We start from the raw sequence: 14,250 nt of genomic DNA, 5'->3' as shown, positions 1-14,250 counted from the left end.
CTACAGCTAAGAGAGTGAGTGAGCTCCAGCTATTGAGGGCAATGTAGGGTTTAAGGAAGATTCTATGGTGTGTTCGTTTCTTCCAAATTTCCTTGCAAAGAATGAAAACCCATCACGGCCTTGGCCCAGGAGCTTTGAAGTTCGTAGTTTATCTTTTCTAGTAGGGGAAGAGCCTGAAAGAACTCTTTGCCCTATGAGAATTATGAAGTATTTCCTTAAGAGGAAGGAACAACTTAAGGCTAATCAAGATGTGCTTTGGTGCTCTGTAAAGGACCCCACTCGGCCCATGTCGAAGAATGCTCTTTCCTTTTTTCTGAGAAGCCTTATTACAGAGGCACATGTTGCTTGTAAGGAAGAACATTTTAAACTACTGAAAGTGAAAGCTCACGAGGTGAGAGCCATCGCAACTTCGCTTGCATTCAGAAAAAATATGTCTGTGCGGAACTTGATGGAGGCGACTTTTTGGAGATGCCAATCGGTTTTCGCAAACCACTACCTACGTGATGTAAAAATCACATATGATAAATGCTTCGCCTTGGGTCCTTTTCGTATCGGCGGATTCGGTGCTGGGGCAGGGAGCTGAAACTTATCCTGTGTAAATTTTTTATATGTTACCCTATATTTTATATTGTTGTTTTTTGGTTGTCTGAAAGAGGTTGCAGGAGGCACCTCTTTTTGTCGTAATATTAACCCTTTGTATTTTGGTTAGGTGGTCTGGTGGGTTTTGGCTCCTTGTAGAGGTAGTGGTAAGGATCTGTTAGGTAAGCGGACAAGGTCCCTCTAACAGCATCCGACTTGGATTCTACCACAATAGGGGATCACATATCCCAGTGGTAGATCCGAGAGTCTTTCAGCATCAGGTCACGTCCTAGCTGTAGCTCTCCAGGCAATGCAGACTCAGAGATAGTATCTATGAAGTCTTCATCCTGAAAAGGTGAGAACCAAGGTTTTTATATCCTACAACATTAGTTGTTTCCCGTCTTACCTGTATTATTGAGCTGTCTCTTACCCTCCACCAAGGGTGCCAATCAGCTAAGTATATATCTGTCAGGGAAGTTCATGTACAAAAATGATATTGTTAAACTACAATAAAGTTTTGTACATACTTACCTGGCAGATATATACGATTAATGGCCCACCCAGCCTCCCCTCAGGAGACAGGTGGAAGAGAAAAATCTGACAAGCTTACGGGAGTGGTTCGTACATCCGCCACCCAGCGGCGGGTAAGGTAGACCACCTGACCTACCTGTCGCGTGTGCCGCGAGATTTGAAATTCTGTCGGGAACGTCGGAGACTATAGCTAAGTATATATCTGCCAGGTAAGTATGTACAAAACTTTATTGTAGTTTAACAATATCATTTTGCTGAAGTCAAATACCATAAATTTAGCTCTTTATGTAATTAGATGGAATTTTTATATGCTATTCTGAAGATTTAAAAATACAGTATATTTGTGACAGACCACCCTTGGTTTTCCTATCAACTTTAAACCTAGATGTATGAAATAACTGAAAATGACCAAAATCTTTATTTTATTTTCAAAAGCACCCCTTTAAACATACTAAGTAGTTACTCTGCAGAAGCATATTGCAGTGTTTCTTCTTGATTAGCCCATAGATTTTGCAAAAGAGTGGTTTGCACATCACAAAATTTAAGGATAATTAGCTTCATTATTTCTAGAAGTCTTAGGGTCTGGTTAAAGATTTCACTAAAATTATTTAGTGGGGTCAAACAATAATCTGATAACATGCACTGACCAACAATCTTACTTCAAGTTGTCAGTAGTATTCATATGTATGATGTATATCTGTGAATATGCTATAATGGGATTCACTTTTCATAGAATATTATACGTATTTCACATATTTCTTTGTATAATAAACCTTTGCATAGCTGTGACTTACTTCTGTAGACCTACTGGTATTGGAATTTACCAACAAGACAGATAATAGATCCATGGATAGTACAGAAATTATTTTATGGGGAATGAGGAAGTAGTCAAAATTACAGTGGTGCTCAATGTAACTAATTTTTCTTTATTCTTAAAAATTATGTATGACATGACTGTATAGTATCCCCAAGTTACTGTGTCGTAGTTATTAAAATATTACTAGAGCCCATATGTCATTCCTATTATGTTGTAAGGTTGCTGCTTATTTTTAAATACACAGTAATTAACCTATATGCATCTAAAACACAGTGTGGTCCAATAAATATCATATATACCAATTAAAATACAAGACAGCAATGACTGAGAGCAGAAACAAACTGTATTGAAATACATCTAATCAAAATTTGCATATGTATGCTTTCTTTCCCTTAAAGGTGATCTGACAGATGCCAAGAATATGGATATGCTAGGCTCAAAGCAGTATATAGAGGAGTGGGCTACCTACAGAGATATTTTGCATTCATCGGGTGTCCTCAACAAAACTGTCTGGCTAGACATAAGAGGAAACCATGGTAAGACTTGTGAAGCTGGTGGAAGCATTTTTATTTTTACCCCTAATGAAATCAAGGCTCTGTATTTAGTAAATAAATAAATGTTATCTCAGATAATTGTACATAGGAGACAACGGTAATTTGATTTTAAAAGAGTGTGTTCTTGACACAGGTAGTGGGAATGTTTCATGAGTATTCTGTAAATCTTGTTGAAGCTCGGCTTAAACTGATGATACACTATAAAATCAAAGCCTTGAAAAATTCATTCATGAATAATAAATTTGTTCATGATTTTTCACTTTTAATGTTTCATATTGAAACTGAAAGCATAGTTTATGATGTACAGTTTAGTACTGGAAAAGGTAATTATGCATTTGTATCTTACGATAGAAGACTTAGGCTGATTTCATAATGTTTTACTGTTTGATGAAAAGCACAACCATTAACCCCATTTGTTCTTCTTACAGATAACTTCAATGTTCCGTCTTTATCCAGTGATGAAAATTTTTATCAAAAATATAGTGTTCAGGGTCAGCACAGTAAGAGGTCTTATATATATACTCATAGATATGGACCAGACTCCATTGCCTTTATTGCTGTAGATGCATGCCTTTTACCAGGACCCAGGAGGCCTTTCAATTTTATTGGTAAGTAAATGGTTTAAAAAATATTAGTTTGTCAGTTCAGTAGCTTCTACTATGCTGTGTGTGTTTGTGTTATAAATAATATTTTCACCTTTCTTAACCCTTTGAAGTTTCAATGGCTTCATCATATTCGTAACCATTGAAGTTCTAGTTATTGCTGTGACTTTAGTAGTGTGTAAGATATTGTCCACAGACAAATTTAGTGACAAACTTCTCTTTGGAATCTCAGAGGATTCAGTATCTTTTCCATGCAAAGGATGCCCATCATCTTGCTATTCTTGTAAACAGTATGTTATATGTAATCCATATCAGTAATTACCCAGTTCTTTCTCAAGACTTAGAGTTATGCCATTCCTGGATTTGATTCTTTTCCTAAATTTATTTTGAGGGACCCATCCTTTTGCAAATAAAACATATGACCACTAATTTTTATTTAGCAATAAATTAAATAAAGTTAAATTAAAAAATCATAGAAAACATTTACCATATAAATATGTAGTAATGTTCCAGATTAGGTCCAAAAATATATAGAAATTAAATTGTAAAATATAGGCTATGCAGTATGGTATCTCATAACAGTACATATTATATGCCATTTCCCTTTGTAAGTGTGGAGGCTATATTAATGTTAGTGTGCAAGATGTTGGCTAATACCAGATTCAAAATATAGAAAATATTGTTCAGTGGTGTTTGGGGTTGTATAATTGCACAGCTGTTTTTATCTGAAGTATGTTCTAGATGTCATGTTGATATTCTTTGCAGGGGTTGTCACTAACTCTGAAATGAAGCTTTTGCAAGATTTTGAAATTGCCAGTCGCCATAGTAATTACACAATTTGGTTTGGTCACTACCCTACCTCCTGTATACTTTCACCGGAGCCAGGAATTCGTCGTTTGATGGGTAGAGGTTTGGCATATATGTGTGGTCATTTGCACACTCTTGGAGGCCTTGTTCCCAATATGTATACACGACAACACACAGGTTCTCTTGAACTAGAACTAGGTGACTGGAAGGACAGTCGCATGTAAGTGGCTCTTCCTTTTCTTTTCATTGCACTTCTTTTCTTGACTTTTATAAACCATATTTGCTTGAGTATGTGCCAGATTATGATTGTCCCCCATGGTGTTGAAACAGAAGAAAGTATAGTTCAGTATTTCATCAGAAATATTGAACTAGTGGTTACATATATGACATATATTTGCTGTCACCTTTCAATAGGCACTTAATTCTGTGATTCAGATTCAAAGCTAGTCTAAAATATGCAAGGTAAACTGTTACCAAAAGAATATATGTACTATATATAACTTGTTAGAGTTGGGCTTATTTTAATTATTGGTGAAGTGCAGCTCATTTTTTTTTATACTACTGCTGATGATCAAGTGGAAGAATAAATTCCACTTGGAGTTATATGTAGATTTATCAATCAATGTCCAATTTTTAAAGTTTATTCCATTTGTTGCTGCAAGGAAAAATCTTTTGATACATATTTGATATTAGGAATGTCACACTGAATCCCTGAGCTAACTTAAGAAAACTGATGCTTATGAGGACAGCTCATACCCAGCAAGACTACCTAGCATTGTGTTCATGTTCACAGAAAAATTAAATATTTCAGATTGAGCTTGGGACTTTTTAAGCTAACTTGAAGAAAAAAAATAATTTAAATATTTAGGTTCCAAAAGTTCTGTAGTACTTTATCTCTATCTCTATGTAAGTGCAATACATCTTACTTATTCATAAGTGTCGAGAATGTTGTATCTTTCTTGTTGCTTTAAGTTTGTCCATTGAGTCCATATCCTTGTTGTGATCCTTGAAAAGGTAGTATGCAAGGAAGCAAGAATGGTTACTTGTTCCTACATGATATACAAACCCACAGTCCTTTACATTAGGAATGTAATGTAAAGGACCTCAGGTTTGTTTAGTTAGGAAAAATACATATTACTTTAAAAATTTAGGATTTATTCCTGCTCCATATATAAATCCTCGGTCCTTTACATTGCATTCCTAATGTGAAGGACCTCATATTTTTACAGGTAGGAAAAATACAAATTATTTTAAAACTTTGTGATTTTATTTAAGTAAATATTAAGATTTTGCGGAGCAAAAGAAGTCTGTCTCCAGTGCTTGAAAATGTTCAATCAGTTGTAATTAGACAGTCTGGTGCACACCTAACCTACCACTATTTTAGATGTAAGTTGTTTTTGAATAGATTCTTGACAGTAAAGTACACTGTCCCACATTAAAGAGAAATCTCCAGGGGATTCAAAGTGATAAGATGGATATTGATGTTCTCAGTATATTAATCATTGATAAAAAATTTTTTTTTTTTTACACACACCCAGAAATTAACAATTTAACCCACTTTCATGGTCTTCAAACGCCTCAGACACTTCAGTCTTTTAACTGACTGAAGAAAATAGGGAAGTTGCTATGCATACTTATCTGGCTCCCCAGTTAACTGACTGTTATCTAAACTGTTTAGTATTTAAAGTTAACTTGAATGCCTTAGAAGGATTAGGAGATGAATGGGTAAAGTAAATTGAGCAATTTAAATATTGTATGTAATTGGTCTTAAGCAATAATCAAAACTATATGAAATCTGCCAAGAGCTAGGGAATTTCTGACGTTCCCTACCTCAACTTACACATGAAAAGTGATGGACTTAAAAGACCCTGAGATCTGTGTGCTTGTTGACAGTACTACTACCTCTCTTATTTGTGGATTAAGCAAGACTGAATTACTATCTGGATCAGTTGTTGACCATGAATGTGGGCTTAATTCAACTATGGTAATGGGTTTGTGAGTGAAAAAATTTATATTGAAATTTTATCTAATTTTATAAGATCTTTGTTTTTTTAAGATCATAATTTTTTTATGTGATATTCTTGAAATATTTAAAAACTATCATGCATCATCATTCCCATTTATAATACTTCTTGACATATTTTGGTTATGAATGGCCATTTTGGCTTTAAAGCACGAGTTTGTCTCTGTCATCCAGCCTAGCAGTGAGGAATTAGGGACTTCCTGTTGGTACCAAATCTAGGGTGCAAGTGTCTGCTATGTAGAAACTGATTGATATTTGTAATTGAAAAGTATTACATATTTACATGGACACCCAATTCCATTTGTTGCATTGTTTACCCTAAACTGTGTTGTATGACTGTTTTAAGTGCAAATTTTACCTATTGCTTTTGCTGTAACAAATTTTTTTAAAATGTATCTCACCCTAAAAGTGTTTTTAGATGACAGATGTTGTGCTGGTATTCTTGATAGCTGCCCTTTAGATGCATTAGCTTAACCTAGTTGTTTTACCTAACTTGTGTGATAGCACAAGGCAGATGTTTCCTGCACTTTTTTATTGTTATGTATTTTGCGTTTCAATTACCATTACTGCATCTTCAAGAGTACGTATTAGTTAGTATGCTCCTTGTGAGTGTTTTTTTATATGCAGTATTTCATCAGAGTTTACATCCTATGCTCATGCTTATGGTGAGCTGGTACCAACAATATCCTTTTGTCTTTTTCCAATTTTGAATTACCTCCTCATCCTTGCTCATTTCAGTTTTGCTGCGTACTCCTCTGGTGTTTGGCTTTCCCAGTTATTACCTGTAGGATACTAGTATGCTGTGCTTGTAATTACCTTGATTACATTCTTAGACTCATCATTAGTCAGCCAGCAGAGCTGCTCACACAAGTAAGTGTGCCTATACAGATGTTACAATCTACCTGACACAGCTGTATACATTGGTCACTTATTGAGCTTACCAGTTATGCTTATGTTGCATGTTCAGTTGCTTCATTGTGTGACAGCTAGGCATTCAGGCCCCACATACACATTATGCTCCAATTTTCACTTTTTTGCATATTTATTGAAATGGCATTACATATTTATACACCATTAGTGCAAGGTATGATACAGTACATATTTTAGGTTTCCATAAAATTTTAGATATGCAAGTTAGTTGTATGCAAAGTAAGCTTTCGTTTTACATACAACTAATATGCAAATTGCAGGTTGGCAAAGAACTTCAGAAGAATCAACATGGGGATGTGGTTGTCCACCAATTGATCGTCAGCATGAGTAAGCGAGGGACAGACTAACAGCATTCAGTTATTCATCATTACTCTGCTTCCATGCCTATAGTTCGGTTTGGTCACGCTGCTTGGGAGCTCCATTTCAATGAGACTACTAGAGCCATTTCCTTGCAATAAGGCTCTTTTGAATTTTTGGTATTGCAGACCAATGATTTTAAGAAAGCCTTGTAATGGCTCACTGGCTTGATTTCCAGAATGGATGTATCCTTAGCATTCTTGTTGAATGGTTTAGCACCTTTAGAAGACAATCCTGTGATGAGAAACCTGTTAGGAATTTGGTTCAGCAACTCAGATAGTTTGTTTCTTTAGTTGTGTAGGATCTATCTATTTTTGTGTCATGTGAGTGCTTGGTATAGTACTATAAAAAAAGTAGTGGAAGAAAAAACAATAGTCTATTAAATTCAGTTATAAAACAGATGGTACTTTATGAAAGATTTAAAAGTTACCATATGTAATGGCATATAAGATTCCTTTTATCTCCCAAAATGTGGTTCAGAATATTTATCAGTTTATAGGCTAATGTTTACCCCAGACATAAACTATCAGTACAACTTGTACTGTTATTAATGGTACTTACTAAAATATCGCTATTAATACTATTGTTGTTACTAATACGGTAAAATCCCTTATTACGGGCGCCTTGGAACCAAAGGGTTGTAGTGCTTAAAAACATGCATCAGTACAACAGACTACACGCACACACATTGTAGCATTAGACAGTAGAAGCAAACAAACTTGGCACAGCAATGTATGTACTAACTCATTTGGCCTGGGGGGGTGGGGGGGGCCCTGGTGGGAAGAACAGTACATGCATAGTTTATCTTAACAAGATGCATACTTATGCACATACTGAAAAATATATGATGTAACACTACATTACTGCATTAAATACAATACTATGCTAGTTCTGCCATATAGGGGTGGGGTTGGCTAGGGGTCTTATATGCTTCAGATACAGTACTCTTGGTAAAATGGATTATCAGGGCTCTAAATGGTTTGTGTGTTTTTATGTTTAAGTCATAATCTTGGTGTAATTTGACTGGTTTATGAGTTCCTTTAATTGATGACATTGGCCACTAGCGGAGGATAAAGTGAACAGTGATCATTGAGGTTTGATGATTTTCATATTAAAGGCAATCTAGCCTTAGATGAAAAATCTTATAGCAATTACAGAAGAGAGAAGGATTTTGATCACCATTGCTCTAAAGAGAAGGTATACCAGCTGATCAGTACTATGGCACATTAGCTTTCACATGGGTGACCAGTTAGAGGGACAAACATGAGCAAATTTTAAAGCTACATATAGAAGTACCTTTGTTTCATATGGTGAACAGTTGGTATATGTTGATAAGTAAATAGAAGTACCTTTGTTTCATATGGTGAACAGTTGGTATATGTTGATAATTTTACTTGATAAAAATATCATTAAAAGAATGAATTGGAGAAGCACAGTATTTTCAAAATGATTCTAATACGTCAAGTTATGGGGGGACCAGATGGACACATTGTGCCAAGTTTTACTTCCTCTGAAGTCTCATTTTGTGAATATAAATGTCATTCAAGTAGAAACGCCAGAATTTTATCATTTTTTTACTGCCAAAAAATTTTTCAACATGTCAATATTTTTGTTACACTACTAATGCATTCTTTCCTGTCAAACAAATGCTAAAAGAGCAGGTAATCAGGACACAATTTTAGTGCTTTTAACACTAAAAGGTTTGGGAATCAGGACACTATTATGAGTACATAAGAGTACATGGGCTATATAAGTACATATCTGTAAGTCCTTATGTTGACAGTGTATACAGCAATACAGTACTATTATTGTATTTGCAAAAGGCAATTTCGAGCTCTTCTCATCTTCCTTAACTGTCATTAGTTTCATTCTTTTTCCATTGAATATTGTACTAGGTAAATCTTCCATTGCTGAGTTTTTCAGTAAATATGATATGGTTCCTTTACTGTCTCATGTTATCTCGTACAGAACAATCTTTTGACAATAGATCTGTCAGTAAACCAGCAATTGACAGTCTATAATAAAACTCAATTCACCCAACTATGCAAACTGGGTATATGCAAAACTTCTAATATTGTAAGAATTTTAAACTTAACAGCTTTGATCAGTTGTATTGATTTGAAATTTGAAATTACGTACAAGAATCCTGCATACTGTACAAGGAATGCTTAATTCATGGGCATACTTAAACTAAAATCATTAATAACATTAATTTTGTGATAGATTTATGACTGGCTATGGACAATCATTTGGTTGGCACTCTTATCTTCAGTATTAATTACACAGAGATTTCAGTTCTAATTCCTGGTACACTTTATCAGCATTAGGGAAGTCTACAGATTAAAGGGAAAGTGTTGAGCAGGAAATAAATTTATGCTTGTGCCTTTACTAAGTCACAAGATTCAAACTGAGACCCTGCTGCATTATATTTGCTGTTGTTCTCACTTGGTTGCACTGTTCTTGACTCACATTTTGGTTCTCTTTAGTACATATAGGTACCTACAATTTTGTGTGTGGGGTATGTTGCAAGTTGATAATTACCAGTACACTGTAGACAGTATTGAAGTTTTTTTTTTAGCAACTTTATACCTCCAGCTGCATTGCTGTCTACCTTTTAGTTTTTATTTATCCCTTTTGATCTCTATGATCTAATAGATATCTGTCTATAACATTGACCTGTTTCTATTTTCAACCTGAAGATAACAAATCCTTTTGGTGAGCCCTATTCAAATTTAGAAATGTGACACAGGATTTTTCATATAAGCTTATAATTGTAATAGTTATATAAGTGGAATCACCAAACAGTCATATGTGTAACATAAATCTCTACCTTATCATTTGGGTCACTGGTTCCAACATCTTTTGTTCCCTTGTTTGGTATCTCCCTTGCCTTTCGCTTGAGAGCATGGGTTCAATCTGTGAGTGAAGTAGAGATATAGTTCTGTTGCACTTGCTATTATGTGTATCATACTCACTCAAAATGGGTAGTTCAAATGAAATGTTCTCATTTCTGATGGATTTGGAAGTGGGTTAAAATTTTATGGCATGTAAGGTGTCCAGCTACTGGACTTAGTTTCCAACTTTTTTTTAATGAATGTTGTGGTTTAGTTGGTAGGGCTCTTTCCTCTCACTTGAAAGTCATGGGTTTAATCTTAATGTAAGGTCGACATTTAGAATATTAGTAATGACAGTAATTCAGTGAGCGGTAAAATATAGGTAGTCTCAACCTTTTCAGGTGTAGTTAGGCCTAAGCATTTCATTTCCTGGTGTGCACATATGCATATTTGTATTCAGTAACTGCTATGTACATACTGCAATGTTATGATGCAGACTGTTCAGTATAAATCTCTCTTTGGAGTTGAGCAGCAAATGTGAAAATTACAAAGTGAACATTACTGAAACATAACAGGGTAGTCAAGGTTATAATTTTCTGCAGTGTTCTTTTGTCTGTCAAAAAAGCTACTTAAACCATACCACCAAGCTAGAAATTTTCTCTCACAGGGCTCTTTATGGATGCTGGTTTTGGCAAAACTTGGAATTCCTGGTAGGGAACAGTTCAGTCTGGAGACTGAAATCCCTATTTTAACTCATTTGTGATCTGTACCGGTCTGTGACTAAATATTCTACTGGTCTTAGTAAGAAGCACAAGCTAATGACTTTACAGTAATTTGTGTATAGATAAAACAACTACAAAAATGTTATTCTCAGATTTAATTCCTCATTAGGGACTCGAAGCTTATTTCTTGATGCATTAATAATCTTTTTACTTTTGATATTTAATGTAATACTGAATTAATTGTCGAAGGCTTCCAAGATATTGTTTTGTGTGAGTTCTCTGTTCCTTTTTATTCCAGTTATATTCTATTCATGTGATAAAAAGTTTTCTACAATTTTTTGTAGATTAAGTAGTATTTCTGTTTACATATACTAAAAATCTTGTGTATTGTAATTATAGTACTTTATTCCAAGGAATTTAAGCATATGCCTATAATATTAGTCTAATTTTTAGACCTTTATTTTCAGTTTCATTTACTTTCAGTTATCGTGTCGCAGCGATAGATCATGGGCTATTTTCATTCACTGATGTGAAGTATGGATCTTGGCCAGTTATTCTTGTCACCAACCCAAAGCATGCCCTTTTTGCCATGGTTCATCATGAACCATTGCACCTTATGCTGGAGTCTTCTCATATACGGTGAGTAGCGCTTGACTTTGGCCCAAATCCTATATATTCTGTTGTGTTTAAAAAAATCCACATAAGAAGGCCAGTGAAAACCGTGACTTGTAACAAGTTCTTTCGTAGTTTACGCTACATTTTCAAGTGAACTTGAAAATTCAGAACAAACTACGAAAGTACTTGTTGCAAGTCCCAGTTTTCACTCTATTTCTTAGGTGGATTTTATGATATTCTCAAGCACACAAACTTTTGTGCTACGTTGAATCTATTCTACTCTATATGGTGACTAACACTGTGCAGTAAATTGACTAAGTTATACCTTATGTCAAATTATATTCACTGTATCTTTGTGCTCTTCCTGCAGAGTGCTGATTTGGTCGGTTTCACCAATAACTGAAGCAAGAGTACGAGTAGATGACTCGGAATCTTGGTTATTACTATCCCATGTTGAAGGACCATTATATGTATCAAGATGGAATGCTTACAAATATGCAGAGGGAATGCACTTGTTGGAGGTAATTGCACCTGTGGATATACAGACAAAAATAAGCATAGGTGATGAGAGTAGATTAGATATTGTTGGAAGTCATTCTTTTTAGATATAAAAATCTGTTATTTTCTGAATTAGAATAAATGAAATTCACCTGAATTAAATGTAAAGTTACCTTTTTTCATGTCAAGTTTGTCATTTCCATTAGGATTTTGATTTCTTGATTGAAAGTAAGTAGTACTACTGTAGTTCCATTTAGGTTAATATACATACTCCAAAGTTTATAGAGCTGTAATATTCACAATTTATTTTTCCCAACAATATTAGGTACATGCAAGAGATGCTAGTGGCAGAGAGGCTACAGTTATTCAGGAGTTCTCACTCGATGGGTCTCAGCCATCGTTCCGGTTCTGGCCAAGGGCATTGCTCATGTCCAATATATCCATGTTTGTAAGTGTGAGTTCTTTTTATCCTGGGTAATACTGTCTAAAATTACTTAACATTACTTATCCATGTTTGTAGGTGTGAGTTCTTTTTCTCCTTGGTAATATTGTCTAAAATTACTTAATATTACTCACTGCCTCTCAAAATATCTTTGGTTTATCAGCAGTATCTTCTGTTTGACATAAGATGTAAGGTGTAATGTGTGTGGACAATCGAAGACTGTAAATGTGGACATGTATGACTGATAGTTTAAAAGTAAATTTTATTGAGAAAATCGTGCATCCAGTATTTCAGTGTTCATTGCACATCCTTTGTTAGTTGTTTGGTGTGGAAAATATGTTATTCCATTACTGTAGTATTATCCTTTTCCTTTTCATCTAAATTAATTTCAATGATTGAAGCGACTCAATAGTCCCAGTGAGACTAAGATTTCCACATGAGTAAAAATATGACACACATGATTAAAAGAGTTGTATGAAAAAGCCTTGTTTCATAAACATAGTCTTTATGCCTACGGAGTTATAGATATGTATTAAGGAACATTCTAATACAATACATAATGAGCATTTTAGGCTTCTATTCTTGTAGCAAAACTTTGTGATGGTTAGGAATACAAATACACTGCACATCATGATTTCAGACATCTATTTCAAAGCTGTCTTTTTTTTTTTTTTTTTTTTTTTTTTTTTTTTTTTTTTTTTTTTTTTTTTTTTTTTTTTTTCTCTGAGCTGTTTTATGCCTAAGAACATGTTCTATTTTTCACAGTTCCAGTTCTTGTTTGGTATAATGGTGTGCATATGTGTTGTTCCACTGTGTGTACTTCGGTACATACATCATCTGGTTCTTGGTGAGTTGCAAACTTATATTTGAACTGTCAAAAATAGTTGTTCTTGAAATATCACTGTAGCATTTATCATCTACATGGATTTTGTAAATTCTTTTAAAATGCACATCAATTTTTTTTAATTGATGCAGGAATGGGTATGAAGTGCTGTAGTAATGAATGTCTCCATTTCGATATTTGTTTACAGAAAGGCGCATGCTTCGGCCACGTTTAGGATGGAAATTATGTAACACCTGGCTTAGAAAATTGTGGGTCTTAGTTACTGTTGATCGTCTCTTTTGGCCCCTTGTCATGACATCAGTTTATTTACCCTTGGGTGAGTACATAAAGAGGTTTTCTTAGGAGTGCAAGAAATATTTCAATTTGATTCTAGAAAATTACCAGTTTGGTCAAATTTATAGTAAAATTTTGTTGTGTTTTGCGTTAAAAAGATTAGCTCAGCTCTTTTATTAAATTTGAATTAACTGCATCATTTTAGAAGTGTACTTTACTAGGAAAAATATACTAGATTAAAGGGAATATGAAAATCAAGACCATTTTGGTTAATCTGTTTGTAACCTTTGCACATTAGTGAAATCACTTGGAAGTTTTTATTGTCATATGGTGTTTTGTAAATATAAAATTAAACTTTCTTTTTTTACAAATAATATTAGTGTTTCCTCTGTATTCACAGGGGATGCGTTCCAGACACCCCTGCGAATAGTTAAAACCCCTTTAAAAATGCTTAAAATTGCCTATTTTCTAGTTAAAACTCGAGAAACCCCACCTAAATTGTTTATACCTGGTTTTTTTAATAGTTGTATCACAAAAAGTGCATTTTATGATGAGATTTATAAAAAAAAGTTATTTATGGATATTTCTCATAGGAAAATACTGTGAATTTCCCACGAATAATGGGTAGATATATTCTGAAGAGAAATCCATAAATACGTGAGTCTGCAAATGCAGAGAACATGAATACAGGGGGTCCGCTATACTGACACTGTTATTGCTGTAGTGTATTTTATTATTATTGTTGTACTGATTGACAAAACAGATGTTACAGTGCATTAGATTTTATAGATTTTGCTTTAAAAAACTTAGACAAGAAATATC

At 34.4% G+C, this 14,250-nt stretch overlaps 1 protein-coding gene across 4 annotated transcripts in view; it reads left to right on the top strand.

Moving 5' to 3' along the window:
- The window catches only part of LOC135198707 (transmembrane protein 62-like), a 93,641-nt gene that overhangs the window by 32,140 nt on the left and 47,251 nt on the right, over window positions 1–14,250 (top strand). For all 4 annotated transcript variants that reach the window (XM_064226555.1, XM_064226558.1, XM_064226556.1 and 1 more), the window contains 8 exons: window positions 2,326–2,463; window positions 2,910–3,089; window positions 3,849–4,110; window positions 11,240–11,395; window positions 11,742–11,892; window positions 12,195–12,317; window positions 13,077–13,158; window positions 13,343–13,471. In XM_064226555.1, the coding sequence (XP_064082625.1) occupies window positions 2,326–2,463; window positions 2,910–3,089; window positions 3,849–4,110; window positions 11,240–11,395; window positions 11,742–11,892; window positions 12,195–12,317; window positions 13,077–13,158; window positions 13,343–13,471 (1,221 nt within the window). The remainder of the gene's footprint in view (window positions 1–2,325; window positions 2,464–2,909; window positions 3,090–3,848; window positions 4,111–11,239; window positions 11,396–11,741; window positions 11,893–12,194; window positions 12,318–13,076; window positions 13,159–13,342; window positions 13,472–14,250) is intronic.

The sequence above is a fragment of the Macrobrachium nipponense genome, chromosome 22 (assembly GCF_015104395.2).
Source record: "Macrobrachium nipponense isolate FS-2020 chromosome 22, ASM1510439v2, whole genome shotgun sequence".
Classification (NCBI taxonomy): domain Eukaryota; kingdom Metazoa; phylum Arthropoda; class Malacostraca; order Decapoda; family Palaemonidae; genus Macrobrachium; species Macrobrachium nipponense.
This window is presented reverse-complemented; position numbering and strand designations above follow the sequence as displayed.